This window comes from Chlorocebus sabaeus, chromosome 15 (genome assembly GCF_047675955.1).
Source record: "Chlorocebus sabaeus isolate Y175 chromosome 15, mChlSab1.0.hap1, whole genome shotgun sequence".
NCBI lineage: Eukaryota > Metazoa > Chordata > Mammalia > Primates > Cercopithecidae > Chlorocebus > Chlorocebus sabaeus.
In genome coordinates, this window is record NC_132918.1 from 35,039,542 (window position 1) to 35,065,245 (window position 25,704).

Sequence of the window (25,704 nt, forward strand, 5' to 3'; positions counted from 1 at the left end):
CTTGACCTCTATCTGCACTACACCAGAAATGTCACTGAGCCAGTTTCTTCCAGGGAGATAACAGAAACATTCTATGCAAGGCTGTGGGGGGCTGGTAATATAAGACTAGGAGGATAAAGCTCCTTACTAATGAACAAGCTGACATTGAATAACATGGCATCTATGTGGACCATGGTTTGAAAACATTTTAAGATCATTCATAGACATCTGAGACCACTCACAGTTTCTTCCTCCCAAGGCTGTGAAATAAAATTCAAAAGTACATCAATAAATTCCTGGTGCTTTTCCATTTTATGGTAGCTTACATTTTATACCCTCAGTGTCCTTCAAAAGTGGCTGGAATAGCCCACCTATACCTTTATCTGATATGTTCATCTCTTTTTCACCCTTTGGAGAAATAAGATTACTTACAAGAAAACTGATTCTCCAAAAAGTATATATACATAGTACGTAACACTGGTAAATAATGGGTGTTTCTAACAGTTCTTAGAAACTGGCAAAGAGACAGAAGCCCATAACTACCCCCAAACTCACCCACCTTCATACATCTTCACAGAGACATCAATAGCAACAGTGAATTTATACATAAAGAATAAGTGAGGCAAAGGCAAAAGCAGTATCAATCTGTCTGAGTGTAGGCAATGGTGCCTTGATTATTTACCCGTACAAACTCTTTAGTCCCTTTTGGTTATCCCCAACTCAGCTCTTAAGCCGCAGATTTTTGCTGTGGAGAACTCAGATGTGATGTAGCTGCTCCAGTAACTCTTTTCACAGTACTGCATGTCAATAATGGGAATGATTTCTAATCAATTTAAACTGCACACGGTACTTTAATAGAACAAGAAGTTTATTACTCCCACTCAGTAGTTCCTGGGGGCTTTGATGTTAAGTCATACATAATTCGAGAAATACCAGGAATCTTCTTAATCTCAGTGACCATCTTTAATACCACCTATTAAAAAAAATTACAGAGAAAAGTCAGCATCCACTGCATGTCCAGCAGTCCTAGAGGGCTTACATTTCTAATTTAAAATTAAAAGTTGACTATTTTCACTATTGTCCTCCATGTATATGGGATGGTTTCCGATTAATCTTATAGAATGAACCTATTCCCCTCTGCAGGGATAGGTTTAAGTTATTAAGATTTAAAATATTAGTGACTTAAACTCAGTACTACTCAAAGTGTGATCCACAAACAGGTGCTAGTCTGCAATTTGTGTTTGTGACTGAGCCACAACAAATGCTTAAGAACATACAGTGATTTGACATTGCTGTGGCATCCAGGCATGTGGTTTTGTGTGTGTCAGCCAATGCTCTGCAAATTATCTGCAGCTTAAACATACAACTCTAAGGGCCATTAATCATTATCAAGTATACAGGAAGAGAGGATAGCCTGCTCACTTGTCAAATTTGGCAAATTTGAGTCTAAGAGAAAACTAACTAAGCCACATTCCCCAACCCATCTACCTAGCTACAACCACAGCCTCATGTTAGTGCACTGGAGGCAGCGGCCCAACTGTGAGAGTCTCACTTTGATTTTCACTTGCTATTATGCAAGTAGCTCCTTTGGAATGTTCTGGTGAAAACAAAGAAGGATCAAAAATTGAGTTGGAATTGGTAGTAGGGAGAATATTTAGGCAATTCTTGGGTGCCTGGCCATAAAGCTATTAAATTGCATCCTTATTTCTAACAAACTCTTCTTCACTCCTAGAGTTTTCTTCTTTATTTGGGGAATACTATTTGTAAAGTAGAAACTGGCAGGATTAGATAAAATTATTATAATTGATTACTGTTTATATAGTAATCAGACATTTGGAGAGCATTTATAACTTAAGGCCTTTTTCTGCCCCAGTGTATTAATCAAATATGTGAAAATTTAAAAAAAAAAAAAAAAGGCCTATCTTATGAACAGAAAACCAACATCAGAAATACAGCACTGGCATAGCCTATTCCATTCACTGTATTATAAAATGTAAGAGGTACTGAGAACATGCATTAGAAAAAAATATATAAATTACCTCTACAGGGATCTCATTGCCAGGTGTTGCAGGTATACCAGTCATGAAGTCACTAGTAATAAAGGTTCGAATAACCACAGATCTCTGGCATGAAGGCTGCTTTTGAAGTGGGTCCCGATCAAAATGTAATGGTGTCAAAATCACCGGCATCTGGCTGATTTTCCCAGCATACCCTAGAGAAAGGTACATGTAGAACCAATCACCGCACCACAGAAAAGCACTCTCAGTTTAATTAAATCCTCCCAGACAATATCTGAAATCACATAGACACACACAGCATAGTTAAGACTGTCATCATGCATTGATTCTAGCTACTCGCAGAGCATTTTAATTGGACTCAACCACAAATGCAAAAAACAGAATTTGATCACATCAGTGATGTTTCACTGATGTGCTATAGAGAGAAAGAGTCCATTCTCATTATTCTCTATTATAATTTGCAGTATAGTTATATTCTACACTGCAAACAATGAATTAGTGAATATTGAACCATTTCTCCCAGGGGATATGGAGGGTTAGGTCCCTGCAAGCCTCTGGTTGCAATATTTTCATCAACTGATTAATATATAACCTTGTTTTATGTATGCTTCTGATTTAAGACACTGTATTTAATATTTATTATAGATTCATTCATACTGAACTCAAAATCAACAGCTCTTTAACTCATGCCTGAATGAAGTTTATCTAACACACAGATTTTCTCTGTAAGGTACATCACAGCATTCCTGTGCTTAGGAACCCAGACAGCACTTCAATACTATACTTGAGATCCATTTTAAACAGCAAAATCACAAACAAAAAGCATAAAAATGCAAAAGATATTTCATCAAGGAGACCATGAAAAAGACTTGTTCACATTATGAGAGCTGGAACAAGAAGGCACAGTGTCACCTTGTTCAAACTCAGCTGGGAACATCTAAGTCTGGAAATTCAAATTGTCTGCTGCTCTGTGCATACCCACAAATTGCCACAAAGGTGAATATATTTTATTTAGAAGCAACATTATAGGCTAGGTGCGGTGGCTCACACCTGTAATCCCAACACTCTGGGAGGCCAAGGCTGGGCTCACCTGACTCCTGACCTTATCACCTGAGGTCAGGAGTTCGAGATCAGCCTGGCCAAAACGGCAAAAACCCCATCTCTACTAAAACTACAAAAAAATAGCCAGGCGTGGCAGTGGGCGCCTGTAATCCCAGTTACTCAGGAGACTGAGGCAGGAGAATCACTTGTAACAGGAGGCGGAGGCTGAAGTGAACCAAGATTGTGCCACTGCACTTCAGCCTAGGTGACACAGCAAGACAGACTCTGTCTCAAAAAAAAAAAAAAAAAAGAAGCAACATCATAGAACATTCAAAGATTTAAATAATAAAAACAAAAGCATCTAAAAAGCAAAAGCTACATCCTCCTACTCTTAATGTCAAGCTTCCAAAAACTAGTTTCAGAGGGTAGTGATCAAAAACATGAGCAACTTACCAGACTCCCTGAGAATGTTATGGGCCTCAAAATCTGCTTGGCGTAAAGTACTGAGCACCCCTGTTGTCAAGAAAGTGGGAGTAACATCTGTAGGAGGTTCTTTAACTGGTGGGCCAAATATATAAACAACTCTGGAAACAAAGAGGTAAAAATAATAGAGCAATTACATTTTAAATGTAGAAATTACATTTCAGTATGAGAAGCAAGGCACTTAGAACAGTAACATTCTTTCCATTTCCCACTTAGTTTTAGGCCCTTCTCCTGCCCACTTCAACTCCTCAAATGGATAGGACAACATGTAAGATTATAGGAAGGTCTGTGTTCTATGTGCTTTCCTCAAAGTGTGTTCTCTGGAACATTCTGTATCTCAGAATGTGCAAAGATATAAGTGATTATTACGACTCTCTTTTCACTTAACGTACTGGGTCAAAGAGTATCCCCAAAACTTCATGTCCACCCAGAATCTCTGGGGAGAAAAAGGGTCTCTGCAAATGTAATCAAGTTAAAATGAAGTAATACTGGATTAGGATAGGCTCTAATCCAATGACTGATATCCTTTCAAGTACCGGAAAATTTGGATACACAGACACACATAGGGGAATGAGGATCATGTGAACACAAAGACTGACTGGATTATGCTGCCACAAGCCAAGCATTGTTAGCAACCATCCGATAGTAGGAAGAAGCGAGGAAGGATCCTCCACTAGAGTCTTCAGAGAGAATATGACCTTGCCAACACTGAATTCAGACTTCTGGCCTCCTAAACTGTGAGAGAATAAATGTCTGTTGTTTTAAGCCTCCCAGTTTGTGGTAATTTGTTATGGGTAGTCCTAGGAAACTAATATACATAGTTAAAATTTAAAAATAGGTGTCTTTATGACAAGACTTCAGAAACTATTAATATACTATGCTAACATGCACTGGAAATCTCCAAGAGAAAACTACAGTGAATTTCCCAAAATTAGTAAACTCATCTTTTTTTCTCTACTTGAGAAACAATGATCCTAGAGAGATTCTCATTTGCACTTCATTAAAAGGGCCATTGAAATAGGACTTAGTATCCTACTACTTCCTTCCAAAAAAAATTCATTACTGTTTTACATAAATGTCTGTTTGAAAGACATGAAGATACACCACAAATATCTTCATGTTAATGACAGTCAATGAGAGTACAGTTTGGAACATAACTTGAGGAAATCAGAATCAGACAATTTTAACAACTTGAAGTGTAGCTGGCCATTGGTTTGAAGGGATCTGTTTCACAATCTTGACCCAGAAAACAAGAGGGAACCAGGGTAGAGATATGAGTGCCACTTAGCTAGTTCTCCCTACTCCAGCCAGTAGACAACTGTCACTTTTCATCAGTCATGATTTTAGCAAAGAAAATAAAACTCCCTGGCAACTATCATGGTAAAGTTTAATGTTTTTTCTTTTTTTCTTAATATGTACTTAGGTAAAGTACACAAAAGAGAACCATATTAGCACAAAACCACTGACACCACCACCGACTTTATTGTCTCCTTCCAAACATACTACAACAGAAGCAAGGTTTTTATCCCATGCATAGACAGTAAGTTATACTTTTTCTAAACAATATAGTTCCTAAAGCTCATAAAAGATCTTTAGAGGAGAAAGTTAAGAGAATGCCATGAACCTGCTTTTTTCACCTTCTCACTTCTTACATACAAAATCACTAGAGTGTACTGGCACAGGTATTTACCTACACTATATATGACAGTAAAACTGGAACAGTCCCTCCCTGTACAAAGATTCCCTCATCCAAATTAGGAAAAAAACTGGCAAATATGGAAGAATATTTTAAAACTCCAATTCCCCAAAAAGACCCCGGCAAAGAAATCTAAAGTTCACCAAGATTCTCTTTTTTTTTGAGACGGAGTCTCGCTCTGTCGCCCAGGCTGGAGTGCAGTAGTGCGATCTCGGCTCACTGCAAGCTCTGCCTCCTGGGTTCACGCCATTCTCCTGCCTCAGCCTCCCGAGTAGCTGGGACTACAGGTGCCCGCCACCACGCCCAGTTAATTTTTTTTTTATTTTTAGTAGAGACGGGGTTTCGCTGTGTTAGTCAGGATGGTCTCGATTTCCTGACCTCGTGATCCTCCCACCTTGGCCTCCCAAAGTGCTGGGATCACAGGCGTGAGCCACCGTGCTGGGCCAAGTTCACCAAGATTCTTTTAAGAGCTTGCTGGGAAAATCTAGTTTTTTGTTTGCTGATTGTTAGGCTTTTTATTTTTTTCTTTTTTGAGAAGGGAGGAAGGAAGAAGAGACAAATAGGGAAAAGAGAGAGAAACTGGAATATAAACATAAAGTTTAAACAAGGATGTGTGCCCTTCGGCAAAAGAAAAAGAAAAGGAGATAAAACTGTAAGAATGCTGTGAATGAAGAAATACACTAATTATACAGTAAAAGTGTGCAGTTCAACTTAGGGAAATTTTCTTTGTGATATATAAAGTTTATATAGCATTCTACAGAAGGCAAATTATGAGCCACTGTTCTAACCAAGACAATTATGTCCACTCAAAATAGGCAATTAAAAATTTATCATTATTGAAGTTTTTTTGTTTGTTTTGTTTTGTTTTTGAGAAAGGGTTTCACTCTGTTGCCCAGGCTGGATTGCAGTGGCACGATTTTGGCTCAAGGCAACCTCCCAGGCTCACGCGATCCTCCCACCTCAGACTCCCAAGTAGCTGGGACTACAGGCACACACCACCATGCCTGTCTAATTTTTGTATTTTTTGTAGAGATGGAGTTTCACCATGTTGTCCAGGCTATTCTCAAACTCCTAAGCTCAAGTGATCCACCATGCCTGGCCCCCATTATTGAAGATATTAATAATTCTATTTTTCAGCATATGAAAGATGCTTCTGTATTTGGGGGTCTTCAGTTCATTTGAGTAAGCTTTTGAATGAGCATATTACCATCGGTAAAAACACGGCTTCCCTGTAACTCCTTATCTCTAACTATACAGACTCTGCTAGGTTAACATTAAAAGGTAAGCTTCTGATTTCTGCAGCAATTTGAGCAAAATGAAATCTCAAGTAATTCTTTTTGGTTGTTAACTGCCTAACACCCATGAAGAAAACTGAAGAGAGAGAATAACTGTGAAATAAGAAAATTTAATTAGCAATCTAGTACAAAATAAGTGAATTTTAAAACTATATATGGTACGATGAAATTGAGTATTAGAAATAGATTATAAATCAGCTGTTGATATATCCAATGTAAGAAATTAATATGCAAATTAAAGGGAAATTAACCTAAAATGTAAATTATATATTTAAATGTAACTATTTTAATGCTATCTGGCACATGCCCATTTCTTCGATTTTTTTCCTTGGGGTTACTACTAAATTAACCAAGTCTCCATTTTTCTCTGTGGGGTGGGTGGTTGGTTGTTTTGTAGGTGTGGGGGTGTGTGTGTGTGTGTTACTTTATTTGTAATTCTGTAACCTGGACATACATTTTTTCAATCCTTCTGGAATAAAACATGTCACTATAAAACCAATAGCTAATATAAGCCACTAATTTAGAAGATATATTTTACAGCTGCCTTTAATATTTTACACTAAAATAAAAAATCTTTCTCCTTTAAATAATTTTTAACAGATGATTACATTGTGATAGTCAAAACACAAGATAATATTACATATCTACTTAACTGCGACCTATGTGCATATTTGAATTGCAAACACAGCCATTTACTCTTATCTACATGACCTACCTATATCTACATTTGAGCCTTTTGGTCTTTCATTAATGGAAAGCCCTTAAGAAGCACATCCTTCCATTACACATGCTCCCACCCTAGCTCCTGTGAAACACACCTGTTAACGTTGTGACACATGCGAGGTATAAGCCTAGCCAGAAAAATAAGTGATTCCCAGTCAGGTTCATCTTTACTGGAGATTCCACACACGTAACTGTAGGAACGACAGTCACCCTGAAAATAAAAAGATAATCAATAATTTTTAACAGTCAAAAGTTTAACTTGACTTTAAACTTAAACTCGGTTTAACTTGACAACGCTGTTTTTTTTAAAAAGAAAAGATGCATTGAAAAATATCTTATGCATGGTGACACTATTAATAGTTTTTTTGAAATCTGAATGAAAGTATATACTAGATGCTTCTTTAATGGTATGAATAAATTCCAAATTAAAATCCCATATTAAATCCTACCTGAATCAGTTAAGACATACATAAGGTATCATGGTAACATCAAGAATTTAGGCTGAGCATGGTGGCTCATGCCTGTAATCCCAGCACTTTGGGAGGCCGAGGTGGGCAGATCACCTGAGGTCAGGAGTTCAAGACCAGCCTGGTCAACATGATGAAACCCCCTCTCTACTAAAAATATAAAAATTAGCTGGGCATGGTGGCATGAACCTGTAGTCCCAGCCACTTGGGAGGCTGAGGCAGGATAATCGCTTGATCCTGGGAGGCAGAGGTTGCAGTGAGTTGAGAGATCACGTCACTGCACTCCAGGCTGGGTGACAGAGTGAAACTCTGTCTCAAAAAAAAAAGAATTTATTCAACATTCCCATTACCTGCTAACTGTGGTTAATTTGGCAGACAAGGCCAGGTACAGAAGCTCACACCTATAATTCTAGCACTTTGGGAGGGCGAGGTGGGTGGGTCAGTGGAGCCCAGAAGTTTGAGACCAGCCTGGACAACATGGCAACACCCTGTCTCTACAAAATATACAAAAATTAGCTGGGCAGTGTGGTGGCATGTACCTGTAGTTCCCGCTACTCAGGAAGCTGAGGTGGGAGGATCACCTGAGCCCAAGGAGGTCGAGGCTATAGTGAGCAGTGATCATACCACTGTACTCTAGCCTGGGCAACAGAGTAAGACCCCATTTCAAAAATAAATAAATAAAATCATGAAAAATTGTAATTTGGCAAACAACATCTGCCCATGTTTTTGAGTGGATAAAGAATTCTTAAGTGGGAGACAAAAACGATTCATAAACATTTACTAATCAATGTGTTTAAGTATCAGCTTAAAAGCTAATTTTAAAATAAGTAAATAAAACTGATTATAATTTATTCTCTTTTCCTGTGTCCTGTTCAATCCAAGTAATTTGCTTTTTTTATGAAAAGCATTTTAAAAAGTAACAGATTAGAGAAGTACCTAATGCCCAGAGTGGCAGGTACTAAGAACGCGAAAATTCAACGTATGTGAACGCTAATGTGATAGCATCTATAAAAGTGTAAAATGGGCCGGGCGCGGTGGCTCATGCCTGTAATCCTAGCACTTTGGGAGGCCAAGGCGGGTGGATTGCCTGAGCTCAGGAATTTGAGACCAGCCTAGGAAACATATTGAAACCCCGTCTCTACTAAAATACAAAAAATTATCCAGGCATGGCGGCGTGTGCCTGTAACTCCAGCTACTCAGGAGGCTTAGACAGGAGAATCGCTTGAACCTGGGAGGTGGAGGTTGCAGTGAGCTGAGATCATGCCACTGCACTCCAGCCTGGGCAACAGAGCAAGACTCCATCTCAAAAAAAAAAAAGTGTAAAATGTACATTTAACACAGAAAATGATCCTACACATGGATAACTGATGGGATGCCTATATAATAAAAAACTGAGAACAGTTTAAATGCCCACTGGTTAGAAGAATAGTTAAATAAATGATGGTACGCATAGAATATGAGGGAACAGTTAAGAACAATCTACTTGGAAAGGCACAGAAAGGTAAGTTCATGATGCTCAGTTAAAAGAAAAGTTGACAATGTGTACCCCAAATCCCCTATTTTCTTTTCAAAGTGTTTCTGGAAAGACACATACAAAACTTAACTGGAGAGTAGAAATAAAAAGAATTTTTTTAATGTATTTTTGATTTTTTACAAATATGGTTTACTTTGGTATTTAGAAAATAAAATGCGTTCTTATACTAACCATGAACCATCATTTTTATCTGGGCTTGCAAGGGTCTAAGCTTCAAAGGGTAAGAGACGAAAGTCAGTTATCCAATAACAAAAGAAAATTAGGCCGGGCGCGGTGGCTCAAGCCTGTAATCCCAGCACTTTGGGAGGCCGAGACGGGCGGATCACGAGGTCAGGAGATCAAGACCATCCTGGCTAACACGGTGAAACCCCGTCTCTACTAAAAATACAAAAAACTAGCCGGGCGAGGTGGCGGGCGCCTGTAGTCCCAGCTACTCCGGAGGCTGAGGCAGGAGAATGGCGTAAACCCGGGAGGCGGAGCTTGCAGTGAGCTGAGACCCGGCCACTGCAGTCCAGCCCGGGCGACAGAGCGAGACTCTGTCTCAAAAAAAAAAAAAAAAAAAAAAGAAAATTTTATTTTGGTGGGAATAGTAGTGGAGCCTGAATAAGTTTCATTTTCAAAAAAGAAATCACTTATTCATCAAATTACCTCAAATATCTATTTTTTGTAACATTTCTCTAAAAAGAAGAGTAGGGAACTATTTCAACTCAACTCCCTGTGTAGCATGAGTTAGTATACAGACGTGGAAGTTCTCTGTAACAAATCTACTTAAAACTGAGAAACTTTTAAGAATTAAATAACCTGTCCACAATTCTATTTTTATATATTAGGGTAATACTGCCTGTAAGTATCATTGCAAATTTCAAAATAAATTTGTATGTGAATGAGATAATCCATAAACCACTGAAAGAAAACATCAATAACTCCAAGTAAGGTTATTTCAATAGTGATTTTAAAACAACATAAGCAGCTTACAGGCTCTATCACTTTCATGAAATAAAATATTTTAGTTTACTTTAAAAATAACAATCAATTTTTTCTAAGGCGGAGTTTTGCTGTTGTTGCCCAGGCTGGAGTGCAATGGCACGATCTTGGCCCACTGCAACTTCCGCCTCCTGGGTTCAAGCAATTCTCCTGCCTCAGCCTCCCGAGCAGCTGGGATTACAGGCATGCGCCACCACACCCGGCTTATTTTGTATTTTTAGTAGAGATGGGGTTTCTGCATGTTGGTCAGGTTGGTCTTGAATTCCCGACCTCAGGTGATCCGCTCAACTCGGTCTCCCAAAGTGCTGGGATTACAGGCATGAGCCACTGCACCTGGCAACAACCACTTTTTATCTTGTTTTATTTACAAGCAGAAATGCATGAATTCAGAGCAAAGAGGAATTTAAACTGACAGATTCATATATTTAGAAAAAATACTTATTAGGTTTTAGATGAATAATCTCCAAAACAGTAGAACTTCTTTCTACACATAGTTTTACTGTAAGAGCACATTATAAACACATTAACCCAATAACTGGCACTTATACCATTTTTGAGTTGAACTAGTGACACCTCTTCTAGTTTCCATTTAACCACACACTTGAAATAAAATAACCTTCCTCTTCCCTACCCTCCCACACTTTTGTTCCCCAAAAACTCATTTAAGGATCATATAAAGGCCGGGCACAGTGGCTCACACTTCCAATCCTAACACTTTGGGAGGACAAAGTGAAGGATCACTTGAGGCCAGAATTTCAAAGCCAGCCTGAGCAATGCAGTGAGACCCTATCTCCATAAAAAAATTTAAAAATTAGCCAGGCATGATGGTGCATGCCTGTAGTCCCAGCTACTTGGGAAGCTGAGATAGGAGGGTCGCTTGAGCCCAGGAATTCAGGGCTATAGTACACCATGATCACATCACTACACTCCAGCCTGGGAGACAGGGCAAGACCCTGTCTCCAGAAAAAGAGGAGAAATTAACATACTATCTTATGTATTTTACTGGTTTTTAGCAGGTGATTGTATTTGGTATCTCCTTGAGTTGTGTGTGCTATGCACTATGCCAGAAATTCACAGCTGAGGGCTAGGACTATGAAGAAGTCTTAGGATAAGAAATGCAGATTGGCCGGGCGCGGTGGCTCAAGCCTGTAATCCCAGCACTTTGGGAGGCTGAGACGGGCAGATCACGAGGTCAGGAGAACAAGACCATCCTGGCTAACATGGTAAAACCCCATCTCTACTAAAAATACAAAAAAAATCTAGCCAGGCGAGGTGGCGGGAGCCTGTAGTCCCAACTACTCGGGAGGCTGAGGCCGGAGAATGCCGTGAACCCAGAAGGCGGAGCTTGCAGTGAGCTGAGATCCGGCCACTGCACTCCAGCCTGGGTGACAGAGCTAGACTCTGTCTCAAAGAAAAAGAAAAAAAAAAAAAAAAGAAATGCAGATTATATTTACATACATTCAGGCTTTAGTACCCTGTCACCAGCAAGTGATGCACCTTATCTGAGTCAAATATTATCTCTAATGCTTTTTGCCATAAAGTAAGTTTTGTCTGAAATTACGTTATTAGTCATTTTGCAAGTAGCATTTTATAATTGAGAACTGTATTATTCTCATGTTCTTTTACAACTAGAAAGGCAGAATAAACACAAAAAACATCAGCAGAACATGTTCCCTAGCACAGGGAATACACAAGCTGAGAACAACACCTAAATAGTGTAACTTACATCTGGAGGCCTTCCTGCAGTTAAAGACTTCTAAAGTCACAGTGTATTTCACATCTAGAAGGATAAATGACCTCTTGATCCCTGCCCTACATGGCAGAAATAAGCATGCCAACCCTATAGGAAAGAGCTGCTTTCAATATTTGCCTTTGGTTAGAGTTCATAGATGTTCCAAAACTACAAAATCTCAACCTATTTAGTTCCTGTAACTATTCACTCCCTAAACATTCTATAAAAAATTACCTTCTTATTTCTCTAAACTTGGTATATATACTTACATATTTCATTTTTCTAAGTAATCCTTATTTCAATATTAGTAGAAAGAGTGCTTGAACCCAGGAGACGGAGGTTGCAATGAGCTGAGATCATGCCACTGCACTCCAGCCTGGCCGTCTCAAGAAAAAAAAAAAGTGTATCACTGGCGAATGAATTCACACAACTCACCTGCACACCTACAGTTTTAATTGGCAGCAAGAAGGCATTCAGTGAATGCAGACTGGTAATTTGCATCAGCTTCTCCTGATCCTCTTCTGTTGTGCAGGCTTTGACTCTCTGTAATAGGGTATGTGGCTGAGAAAAACCAAAGAGGCATTTTTTCAGTTTTAAGAAATAAGGTATTCACTCTTTTATTATCTACTACTATCTTATGTATTTTACTGGTTTTTAGCAGGGGATTGTATTTGGTATCTCCTTGAGTTGTGTGTGCTATGCACTATGCCAGAAATTCACAGCTGAGGGCTAGGACTATGAAGAAGTCTTAGGATAAGAAATGCAGATTATGTTTACATACATTTAGGCTTTAGTACCCTGTCACCAACAAGTGATGCACCTTATCTGAGTCAAATATTATCTCTAATGCTTTTTGCCATAAAGTCAGTTCTGTTTGAAATTAATATAGCTCTACCCATTTCTTTATTTACCTGGTATATGTTTTTCCATTCTTTAATTTTCACTCCTCCTATCCCTAGGTATTAGTAATGTCTGTTATGAACAGACTATACTTTTCATATCTACTATTCTATACTAAACAGATTTTAGTTTTCAATTTAGTTTGACAGTCTATGTTTTAACTAGGGATATTAGTCCTTTTAATGAGTTATCAATATAGTTGAATTTCATTCTACAATCTTATTCTGTAATTATCTATTTATCCCACTTTTTACTCTTACTCGTTTTTGTTGTCTTTTGAACTAGTGATTTCTCCCAGCTCATTTATTTCCTCTTTACCAATTTTGAAGTTAAATCCTCTATTTCTATTCTTGCAGTAGTTGCCCTTAAGTGTTAACAAGGATACTTAAAAGATAATCAATCTTCTGTCCTTCTGGCAAATAATACAGGCATCTTTGAATTCCTTAGCTCAAATCAATCTCTTTGTGGCTTACATGTTACTTCCGCTAAACATTGTTACATATTTTCTAATAAACAAGAACAAGTAGGTATCATTTTTACCTCTACTCCCAATTTTATAATTATTTTTATCATTTTATATAGTCCATGTTTGTTTCAGTTTTACTCATTTACCATTTTCTTTGCTTAGCATTCCTTCTTGTACTCACGACTTTCTCCTGGTATCCTGCTGTTTCTCCTGAAGTCAGTTCTTTAAAACAATGTTTCTCAGCCGGGCGCAGTGGCTCACGCCCGTAATCCCAGCACTTTGGGAGGCCGAGGCGGGTGGATCGAGACCAGCCTGACCAACATGGAGAAACCCCATCTCTACTGAAAATACAAAAGTAGCCAGGCGAGATGGCACATGCCTGTAATCCCAGCTACTCGGGAGGCTGAGGCAGGAGAATGGCTTGAACCTGGGAGATGGAGGTTGCAGCGAGCCGAGATCGTGCTATTGCACTCTAGCCTGGGCAACAAGAGCAAAACTCCATCTCAAAAAAACAAAACAAAACAAAAAAAGTTCTCAACCCTAACTGCACAAATTACTTGGGATGCTCAGGTCCCATCTCAGACCAATTAAATTCTAGGGCTATACATCAAGAATAGTATACTTCAAAAGCAAGGGACTATTAGTAGTAAATTCTATTTAATCTCAAAATAACTTTATTTTGCCCTTGTTTTTAAAAGACAGTTCAGCTGTTCACTACAGTTAATTATTTTCTCTTAGCATTTTGAAGTCTTACCTTTACTGTTTCAGTATAATTTCCTGGGTAGGTAATTGATCTGTTCTCTGCAGCTGCTCTGTCTTTGGCAGTCTTTAATTTCTTTAAGATATGCTTACTAGGTGTCAAATTATTTCCCTTCATTCTGCTTAAGATGTGTTACGTTTCCTGAATCTGAGCCATCATGTCTTTTACCAGTGTGGAGGAATTAATACATTTTTGTCTATTATTTCGTTCTGGACATATGTTAGCACTTGCCTTATCCTTCTATCTTAACCTTCTGTACCTATATTTTCTTTATGATGATTTGTACTAATTTCTGGACAATCTCTAAACAACTTTCTTTTAGTTCATTAATTCTGTCTTTAAGCTGTTTTTCAGTTACTATTTTCATTCCCAGAACTTATTTTCAAATCTGCCCAGTTATTTTTAGTAGTCTCTTATACATTATTCTTATTATCAACAGCATATTTCTATTTACTTTACATATTGCTTGTTAATTCCAGTAAAGTACTGAGGGTCTTGTTCTGACAGTTTTTTCCCTTCTCATTCATGGTGCCATACTTCTATATGTGATTTATATTTTTTATTATAACCTCGTATTTGTTGGAATTCTATCTATGAGAATCCTTTGGGACCTAGGTGAAGATAATCTAAAGAGAATCTGTATTGCTCCTTGCCTAACTCCCATAAGCACTACCAACCAAGATCCACTTTAAAATTCTTACGTTGCAATTTTCAGACCACGCACATTACATAAATTAAAACCCCACATCTGTAGAATAAAGTAGACTGGGGAACTTTTCCATTCATCTTCAATTTGGAGCTAAAGTGTTGCATAGTGTGAAGATATCTGATCCAATCTCTGGCCCTTCTTGGATCCAGTCTTATACTCAGACACCTGTACATAAATGAAATTGTTAAAACCCAAATCCTAGACCACACAGGATTTGAAGCTGTCCTCAGAGGAGCAGACAGCTTTGGTTTCTTGAAATGATGCTCCCAATAAATTCCTGATTCAAAGGATTTCCCTTACTTTCTTGCAATACACATAAGACAGTGCTTTAAAATACTTTATCTGACATTTTTAGAGACTCAGGATATCCAGTCTTGTTTCGCTGGAAGGAAAAATGTATATATAAGAATATCCGTGGAATACTTTCTCCACAGTCATTTCAAAGGTTACATTGCTCCAAATTTTCAAATAATAAAACCCTAAAAAATTCATTATAAATGCTGGTATATAGTAAGAATCCATTCAATTTCTTGTAATGATCAGCTGTATCAAATATTACCTTTTTAACACTTGCAGAAAAATCAGCTACTATTTTCAAAATATTGTTGGTTTCAGGAAAGTCCTTACAAATATAAGGTTCTTCAGCACATATAACTCTGATTGCCAGGCCAGGACCTAAAGGTAAGAGTAAGTATTTAACATTAATGTTATATCTCCAATATAAAAATCTAATATAAAAATGCCACTATTTTCAAAATATAAAACGTTTCCAAAATTAAAATCCATCTGCCATCATAAGTATCCAAGTGTAGCTATTAGTTTCCCATTCAACTCAGCATTCTTTAGAATGCTTCAACATTCTAAAAATGTTGTAACATTTAGAATGCCGCAACATTTAAGTTATGTACACTTTTTAGTCTGCATAACTTTTCGGCATGTTAGTCTCTGTCCCTAAGTTTCTTCATCTATAAAACAGGATAATACTATCATAGTTTCCATTGTGAGGCTCAAATAAGACGACATGTTTAATTCTCTCCCTATCATTCCTGTCTCTCTTTTTAAGAGATAGAGTCTTGCTCTGTCACCAAGGCTGGAGTGCAGTGGTGCAATTATTGCTCACTGCAGCGTCAAATTCCTGAGCTCGAGCAGTCCTCCCACCTCAGCCTCCTAAATAGCTGGATTACAAGCACACACAGCCGTGCCTGGCTAATTTTTTCAGTAAAGGCAGGGGTTTCACTATGCTGTTCAGACTGGTCTAGAACTCCAGAAGCTCAGCTTCTGGAAATGCTGGAATTATAGGCGTGAGCCACTGACTGCACTTGGCCTATCCTATTTTTACAGTCCATGTATTAAGTATCACAAAATTATCCAGTTAATATTTTTAGTTTATAACATAGGTGCCAATCTATTCAAAGTTTTTAATAAGGGAATTTTCCAACATATACATAAACAGAACAGTATAATTAACCACCTTACTCATCATCCAGCTTCGACTATCAATCTGATTTTAGGAATGGTATTATACTGTTAAAATATATACATAATCAAATAAATAATGTGAGTTTTTAATACCAAAAAATGTGAACTGGTATTTCTATTTTATTTTGACAGACTCTCATTCTATCACCCAGACTGAAGGGCAGTGGCAAGATTTGAGCTCACTGCAACTTCCACCTGCCGAGTTCAAGAGATTCTCCTGCCTTACCCTCCCCTAGCAGCCACCAGTAGTACCTAGTACAGGCATGCACCACCATGCCCAGCTAATTTCTTGTATTTTTAGTAGAGACTGGGTTTCACTGCATTGGCCAGGCTGTTCTGGAACTCCTGACCTCAAGTGATCCGCCTGCCTAGGCTTCCTGAAGTACTGGAATTACAGGCATGAGTCACTGCACCCGACCTCCATTTTACCAAATACTTAAAAGTTCGTAAAAACACAAGGTGTGTATAGACGTATGAAAAACTGGATTCTGCTGCTTTACTACAACAGAAGAGGCATCACTTGAGATGCCTAGTTGTAGGCAAAACCTCAGCTATGTCCATTAATTTCCTAGTCCATTTTTTACCTTTAGAATAAACAGCATATTTAAGATAGTTTTTAAAGTAGCAAAACAATTTTTGCTAATGAAATCTTACATAACAGACAACTCAACATACAAAGTAGATTTTTAAAACATCAAGTGAGTCTAGATGAAATAATGACCAAGGACATAGAACACTTGGCTTCCCTCCATTACATTCACAGATCATTCTTTTTTTTTTTTTCAAGATGGAGTCGTGCTCTGTTGCCCAGGTTGGAGTGCCGTGGTATAATCTCAGCTCACAGCAACCTCCGCCTCCTGGGTTCAAGCGATTCTCCTGCCTTAGTCTCCCGAGTAGCTGGAATTACAGGTGCCTGCCACCACACCTGGCTAACTTTTGTATTTTTAGTAGACTCAGGGGTACAGGCATGAGCCACACGCCAGTCCACAGACCATTCTTTGCCAGCATGCAGGTTAGGGACTAAAGATCTCAATCTGATTACTAGATTTGAGAACAAGTGCTAATCACCACATAGGTTACACATCTGTAAAGCTGTTTATGGAGCCAATATGATCACTAAGAGTATAAACTCAGAGCTAAAAATCATTGGGGATATAATTCTGGCTCCACTCCTTTCAATCTGCATAACTTTTGGCAAATTAGTTGCTTTCCCTAAGTTTCTTCATCTATAAAACAGGATAATACTAGTTTCCATTGTGAAGATTAAATAAGACAATAAAAGTATTTAGCAGAGTGCCTAGCACATACAGAGTACTCAAGAAATGTTGGCTATTATTCTGTTTTTCAATTCGATTAGGTCATCTCCCAAATCATCCCCTAATCACTACTACAGTGAGCTAGAACCTGAGGTACAGACTTGCCCAACCTCTCAAGAAATAGTAACAAAAACAGGTTAAGACCTGCAGTCCTAACTTTAAACAAGTATCACCTCTAATTTTTTTCTATATGACAGCAAATGGAGTATTATTTGTTCAGGAATTAGTTACATTGTGCCAAGAAGAAGTGGTTCATCCATTCAAACAAGTCAGACATAGGACAAGGATTTTAAAGAGCTAAGTTTAAATCCTCACATCTTCCATGGAAAAGACTATGGTATGGTACAAAGAATATAACAAATCCTAGCTCTACTACTAGGACTGTGTGGCAATGTTATTAAAATATCTTGATGTCTTGGTTTTCTCATCTGATGGCAACATCAGATGCCAAACTCCCAAGGATAATGTAACACTGAAATGCAAAGACAATGGAAAATGAGTATTTAATAAAATGAAGTAAATACAGTAGATACTCAAAAGATTTCAATTATTCCCTAACCATCCTTTCCTTTCTCTCATGTTACATATTCCCTGAGATGACAGATTATTTCAGAATTGTATGAATTGATTTTTCTTCAACATGAAGGTCTAAAGATGAATCAGGCCGGGCGCAGTGGCTCACGCCTGTAATCCCAGCACTCTGGGAGGCCGAGGTGGGCAGATCACGAGGTCAGGAGATTGAGACCATCCTGGCTAACACGGTGAAACCCCGTCTCTACTAAAATACAAAAAAAAATTAGCCGGGCATGGTGGTGGGCACCTGTAGTTCTAGCTACTCGGGAGGCTGAGGCAGGAGAATGGTGCGAACCCAGGAGGTGGAGCTTGCAGTGAGCCGAGATCGCGCCACTGCACTCCAGCCTGGGTGACAGAGCGAGACTCCGTCTCAAAAAAAAAAAAAAAAGAAAAAGATGAATCAAACAAAATTCAATTCTAATTTTTACCTGGAAATGGATGCCTGGAAACTAACTCTTCTGGAAGTCCAAGTTCTCTGCCCAAAATTCTCACTTCATCTTTATGAAAATCTTTCAGAGGTTCTATTACTTTTCCCTACAGGGAGGAAAGAAGCCAACCAATACAAATTAGTAACCAAGATGACATGACAAACAAAGGGTAATAAATTATTGGCTTTTCCTGTTACCATTTCTCTTAACACTAACAGATTATTATTAAAAATGCATCTTTTAAAGTATTTATTTCTAAATGCCTATAAGGAATTAGATGAATATTTTAGTGCTATTATTTCTCTTTGAAGCACATTTTAAACATAAACTTTTTAAATGTAAGTAAATCAGGGTAAACCAATCCATCATCTCTGATCTAGTTCTCATTAGAACACAAAGCAATTAGAAAATATACTAGTGTTCCAAAATTAAAATTCTCCAAATATTATCACTAAGAAAATGAAAAGACAACTCACAGAACTAGAGAAAACATTTGCAAATCATATATCTGATAAAAGATTTGTAACCAGAATATATAAAGAACATTTACAACTCAATAATAAAAAGATCAATAAGTCAATTAAAAAATAAGCAAAGCTAATGGGTACTAGGCTTAATACCTGGGTGATGAAATAATCTGTATAACAAACCCCTATGACACAAGTTTACCTATGTAACAAGTTACAGTTACCTATGTAACTACACTTATACCCTTGAACTTAAAATAATTTTTTTTTAAAAAAAGGGAACAAAGGATATGAATAGACATTTCTCCAAGATACACAAATGGCCAATAAGCAAGAACATGCAAAAATGCTCAACATCATGAGCTATTAGGGAAATGCAAATCAAAACACCACTTCATATACACTAGGATGACTAACATTTTTATTTACTTTTTTTTAAGACGGAGTCTCACTCCGTTGCTCAGGTGGGAGTGCAGTGGCACAATCTCGGCTCACTGCAACCTCTGCCTCCCAGGTTTAAGCAATTCTCCTGCCTCAGCCTCCAGAGTAGCTGGAACTACAGGCATGCACCACCAAACCTGGCTAATTTTTTTGTATTTTTAGTAGAGACAGGGTTTCACCATGTTGGCCAGACTGGTCTCGAATTCCTGGCTTCAAGTGATCCATCTGCCTTGGCCTCCCAAAGTGCTGGGATCACAGATACGAGCCACTGTGCTGGGCCAGATGACTAAAATTTTTTAAAGTCAGATAACACATCCATAAAAAAATAGAAAATAACAAATTGTAAGCATTTGGAAAAACTGGAGTCCTTATGTACTTTTGGTTGGATTGTAAAATGGTGCAATTGCTATGGACAACAGGTTCCTCAAAAAAATTAAAAACAGAACTACTATATGATCCAACAATCCCAATTCTGGGCATATATCCAAAAGATAAACAAAAATGGATAAGCAAAACGTGGTATATACCTATAGTAGTATATTACTCAGTCTGTTTTTTGTTTTTGAGAGGAGTTTCACTCTTAATGCCCAGGCTAGAGTGCAATGGCAATCTTGGCTCATTGCAACCTCCGCCTCCAGGGTTCAAGCAATTCTCCTGCCTCAGCCTCCCAAGTAGCTGGCATTACAGATGCCCACCACCACGCCTGGCTAATTTTTGTATTCTTAGTAAAGACAGGGTTTCACTGTGTTGACCAGCTGGTCTCGAACTCCTGACCTCAGCTGATCCACCCGCCTCAGCCTCCCAAAGCACTAGGCATGAGCCACTGCGCCTGGCCCATTATTCAGTCTTAAAAAAGAAGGAAATTCTGTCACATGCTACAACATGAATGAACCTTAAGGACATTATGCTAAGTGAAATAAGCAAGTCACAAAAAGGCAATACTGTATGATTTCACCTATATGAGGTATTTAAAGTAGTGAAACATAGAAACAGAAAGCAGAATGGTGGTTACCAGAGGGTGGGGGCCAGAAAAAAGGGAGAGTTGTTTTTTAATGGTATAGAGTTTGTTTTGCAAGATGAAAAGTTCTGAAGATCTGTTTTACAACAATGTGAATACACCTAACACTACTGAACCTTATATTTTAAAATAGTTAAGATGAGGCTGGACGCAGTGGCTCGCACCTGTAATCCCAGTACTTTGGGAGGCAGAGGCGGGTGGATCACCTGAGGCCAGGAGTTCAAGACCAGCCTAGCCAACATAGTGAAACCCCATCTCTACTAAAAATACAAAATTAGCCAGGCCTGGTGGCACACGCCTGTAATCCCAGCTACTTGGGAGGCTGAGGCAGGACAACTGCTTGAACCAGGAGGCAGAGGTTGCTGTGAGCCAAGGTCACATGACTGCTCTCCAGCCTGGGCAATAGAGTGAGACTCTGTCTTTAAAAAAAAAACACAAAACAGGGTTAAGATGGTAAACTTTATGTTATGTGATTTTGTGTTTTTTACGATAAGAAAAGAGATAACAAGTCTTGGTGAGAATGTGGAAAAATTTGAATCTCATACGTTTCTAGTGGGAATGTAAAATTGTATCGTCATTTCAAATAATAGTTTGGCAATTAATCAAAATGTTAAACCTTAAGACCTAACAATTCTACTCCCAGGCATATACCAAAAGAAATAAAAACACATATCCACAAAAACTTATGACCAGTATTCATAGCAGCATTATTTACAACAGCCAAAAAGTGGAAATAACCCAAAAGCCTATCAACTGATCAATGGATAAATACAATGCATTATACCCATAAGATGGAATATTATCTGGCAATAAATAGGAATAAAGTTCTGATACATTCAGCAACATGGATGAACCTTGAAAACATTACGGTAAGTAAAAGAAGCTAGTCATAAAAGACCACATATTGGCTGGGCGCAGTGGGTCACGCCTGTAATTCCAGCACTTTGGGAGGCCGAGGCGGGCAGATCATGAGGTCAGGAGATCGAGACCATCATGACTAACACAGTGAAACCTCGCCTGTACTAAAAATACAAAAAAATTAGCCGGGCGTGGTGGCGGGTGCCTATAGTCCCAGCTACTCGGGAGGCTGAGGCAGGAGAATGGCATGCAACCAGGAGGCAGAGCTTGCAGTGAGCCCAGATCGCGCCACTGCACTCCAGCCCGGGTGACAGGGCGAGACTCCGTCTCAAAAAAAAAAAAAAAAGACCACATATTGTACAATTCCATGTATATAAAATGTCCAAAATAAGCAAATCTATAGAGACAGAAATAAATTATTGGTTGGTAATTGCCTAGGGCTGGCAAGAAAGGAGGAAAGGAAGAGCTGGGGAGTGGGGGGAGGATGACAATGACAACAGGTAGAACAAGGAGTGACTGCTAATGGGTATAAGGTTCCTTTTTAGGGTAATGAAAATGTTCTAAAATTAGATGTGGTGATGGCTGTGCAACTCTGTAAATAAAAGGAGGGAAGAGGAGGGAAGAAAGGGAGACCTTCCATGTCTACTGTATGAAAAAGTTCTCATAAACTTTTACCTCCTCTCTCAACTTTCTGATGAGCTCTGTGTCATTGTGATGGGTTTTGATGAGTTCAGCTTTGCCACTTGCAACAAGGGATGCACTTTCAATTAGATCAGGCCGTAAAGTACCTTGGGCAAGGAAAACCTCCTCTGGTTTCAAGTTCATTTCCCCAATTACTTCATTGGCAATCTATAATCAACAGGAGTAAAACAGCCTTGTAAGAGAAAAACTTTTTTTAAAGCAAAAGTTTATACTTTCAGCTAAATCTCCTACAGTCCTTTAGAAACACTGACCAGAAAATAAAATCCACCAAGCCCCAAAATAAACTCCTTTATGAACGTGTCCTTTAACATGATTCAAAAAGGTACGTGAGGCCGAGCACAGTGGCTCACGCCTGTAATCCCAGCACTTTGGGAGGCTGAGTGGAGCGCATCACTTGAGGCCAGGAGTTCGAGACCAGCCTGGCCAACATGATGAAACCCCATCTCTACTAAATATACAAAATTAGCAGCCAGGCATGGTGGCTCACACCTGTAATCACATCACTTTGGGACGACAAGGCAGGTGGATCACGGGGTCAGGAGTTTGAGACCAGCCTGACCAACATGGTGAAACCCCATCTCTACTAAAAATATAAAAATTAGCCAGGCGTGGTGGCACATGCCTATAATCCCAGCTACTCAGGAGGCTGAGGCAGGAGAATCGCTTGAACCCTGGAGGCGAAATTTGCAGTGAACCGAGATTGCGCCACTGCACTCCAGCCTCGGAGGCAGAGTGAGATTCCATCTCAAAAAAAAATAATAATTAAAAAAAAAAAAAATAGCTGGGCATAGTGGTGCATGCCTATAATTCCAGCTACTCCAGAGGCTGAGGCAGGAGAATCGCCTGAACCCAGGAGGCGGAGGTTGCAGTGAACCGAGATCGCTCCATTGTACTCCAGCCTGGGTGACAAAGAGCAAAACTCCGCCTCCAAAAAACAAAACAAAGGTATGTGAACATTCCATTCAAGAGCTTGAAATTAGCCATTGAGATAACCAATGAATTAAAGTCTATGATCAGCTGAAGACATCTATTCTTAAAAAGTTAAAATAACAGTCTGGCAATGTAAGCAAACATGTTTATTAAAACATAAAACAGTTGGCTGGGCATGGTGGCTCACACCTGTAATCCCAGAAGTTTGGGAGGTTGAGGGGGGCGGATCATGAGGTCAGGAGATCAAGACCATCCTGGTCAACATGGTGAAACCCCGTCTCTACTAAAAGTACAAAAATTAGCTGGGCATGATGGTGCACACCTGTAGTCCCAGCTACTCAGGAGGCTGAGGCAGGAGAATCATCACTTGAACCCAGGAGGAAGAGGTTGCAGTGAGCCGAGATTGTGCCACTGCACTCCAGCCCAGCCTGGTGACACATTGAGACTCCGTCTCATAAAACAAACAAACAAACATAAAACAGTTTCTACTGGTCAATATGATGACAATATACAGTAAAACTCTCAGCCACATAAGAAAAAGGAAAAAATTAGCAAATTTGGTTATTTGATATAGTGACAAGGAAAAACAAATACAAAGATTCACATCAAAAACAGTACATGTTGAGGATATTAAAAACAAAGGTACCTTAACAAAAGTATCCCCAATGATTTTTCTTTTCTCTTCAGGACTTGTGGTCATATTTAACGTTTTGCTAATTCTTTTCCGTGGGGTTCTATCTTCATCTGATATTGGTAGGGTTGTTGTTCCATTGTAGAAAGAATGAGCAGCATTTATCACTAGAGGAAAGGGGAGAAGCATTTGAAATTGGTATAACATGCTTTTTTAATCAAAAATAACAAGTCAAACTACAGAAAGAAAAGTTTATTTCTTTTCCAGGCTGAAGAACAGTCCATGGTTCCTTTGATCTCCCCTAAATCTGCCTACAAATTTCAATAAACTATCAATATTCAAGAATTACTGGCCAGGCCCGATGGCTCACACCTGTAATCCCAGCACTTTGGGAGGCCGAGGCAGGCAGATCACGAGCTCAGGAGATCGAGACCATCCTGGCTAACATGGTGAAATCCCATCTCTATTAAAAATACAAAAAAATTAGCCGGGTGTGGTGGCGGGGCACCTGTAGTCCCAGCTACTGGGGAGGCTGAGGCAGGAGAATGGCGTGAACCCAGGAGGCGGAGCTTGCAGTGAGCCGAGATCGTGCCACTGCAATCCAGCCTGGGCGACAGAGCAAGACTCCATCTCAAAAAAATAAATAAATATATAAAGAAAGAAAGAAAGAAAGAAAGAAAGAAAGAAAGAAAGAACGAACGAACGAACGAACTATCAATACATCCTGAGTAAAAGAATTCAGATACAGGTACTCATTAAATGTTGTTTCTGTGAGAATCTCCTGGCATTTAGATCTAGGGCCATGACATCACAAATTATGTTGATTAGGACTGGCACGGTGGCTCACGCCTGTAATACCAACACTTTGGGAGGTCAAGTTGGGTGGATCACTTGAGGTCAGGAATGTGAGACCAGCCTGGCCAAAATGGCAAAACCACATCTCTATTAAAAACACAAAAACTAGCTGGGTGTAGTAGAACATGTCTGTAATCCCAGCTACTCGGAGGCTGAGGCAAGAGAATTGCTTAAACCTCGGAGGCAGAGGTTGCAGTGAGCTGAAGTCGTGCCACTGCATTCTGGCATGGGCAACAGAACAAGACTCCACAAAAAAAAAATAAAATTATGCTGATTATTTTCCCTCTGTTCAGTGCTTCATCAGAGCAACAAGCAAACGCCACAGCAAGAAGCATAGCCCCAAAGGAGTCAAAAGCGCTGGTTCCTAAACAGAATCAAAGTCGTTTGGAATCACATACTAGTGTCTTGTAAAACTGATATTTATGAACACACGTTTAACAATCCTTGGCTTTTTATTTAACGACAGGAAACTAAAAACTGACTAAGATCTCTATTTGCTAATAAAACTTAGCTACTGGAGGCCTTCACTGTAAGATGACAAGGCAGCTTGCTATTTCATTGTGGAAAACCCAGTGAATTTGTAGGTCTTTCCTGAACCTGGTCAACTATCCAGAGAAGACGTATCTACTCTCCTGCCTATTGGCATTCTGGCAGTTGAACAGAAGAAGTGGTAGCAAAAGGGAGTTGCCATTCAGGATAGAGACTTTTAATTCATCCTGTTCTTAATGTAGAGTCTTACCTCCACCCTCAACTATGCCTGGTATTAGTAGGCTCAAGTCCAGAACCTCTCTTGTTTAGCCCCTCTAGAGAATATATCCACAGTGTTCTGGTGGGGAAGGAGAGTGCAGTTTGCTCCTGTGCTAAGGAAAAGGATCTGCTTCTCAGATATTTAATCCATTTTAGGCTAACCCAGAGACCAACGACCCAAAAAGAACCCAATGCTTCAAATTCCTGAGCCTCCTCAGAAGTCTACAGCACAAATCAGCTTGCTTTTTGTTGGCTTCCTTCCCACCCCACCCCAAGGTTGTGAATTCCTTCATTCTGCTATGTCAGTTACCAGGGACAGATCCAAGTTTTACAATTTGAAGGCCTCCTTCAAGAAACAGAACAAATAAGATATTAAAAATCTTAAGTTATACTGGGATGGCTACCAAGTACATAACTATACACAGAAATAATTGCAAATCACACATATACCTCTAAACCCATACTAAGCACA

At 39.1% G+C, this 25,704-nt stretch overlaps 1 protein-coding gene across 1 annotated transcript in view; it reads right to left on the reverse strand.

Moving 5' to 3' along the window:
• Nucleotides 1–829: 829 nt before the first annotated feature.
• Nucleotides 830–25,704, reverse strand: part of GMPS (guanine monophosphate synthase) — a 70,273-nt gene continuing 45,398 nt past the window's right edge. Inside the window, exons 8-16 of the mRNA XM_008008622.3 lie at nt 23,646–23,797; nt 22,043–22,216; nt 18,584–18,689; nt 15,347–15,462; nt 12,388–12,513; nt 7,331–7,446; nt 3,492–3,622; nt 2,019–2,191; nt 830–952 (exon numbers count right to left, since the gene is read on the reverse strand). Coding sequence (XP_008006813.1) covers nt 851–952; nt 2,019–2,191; nt 3,492–3,622; nt 7,331–7,446; nt 12,388–12,513; nt 15,347–15,462; nt 18,584–18,689; nt 22,043–22,216; nt 23,646–23,797 — 1,196 coding nt within the window. The 3' untranslated portion in view covers nt 830–850. The remainder of the gene's footprint in view (nt 953–2,018; nt 2,192–3,491; nt 3,623–7,330; nt 7,447–12,387; nt 12,514–15,346; nt 15,463–18,583; nt 18,690–22,042; nt 22,217–23,645; nt 23,798–25,704) is intronic.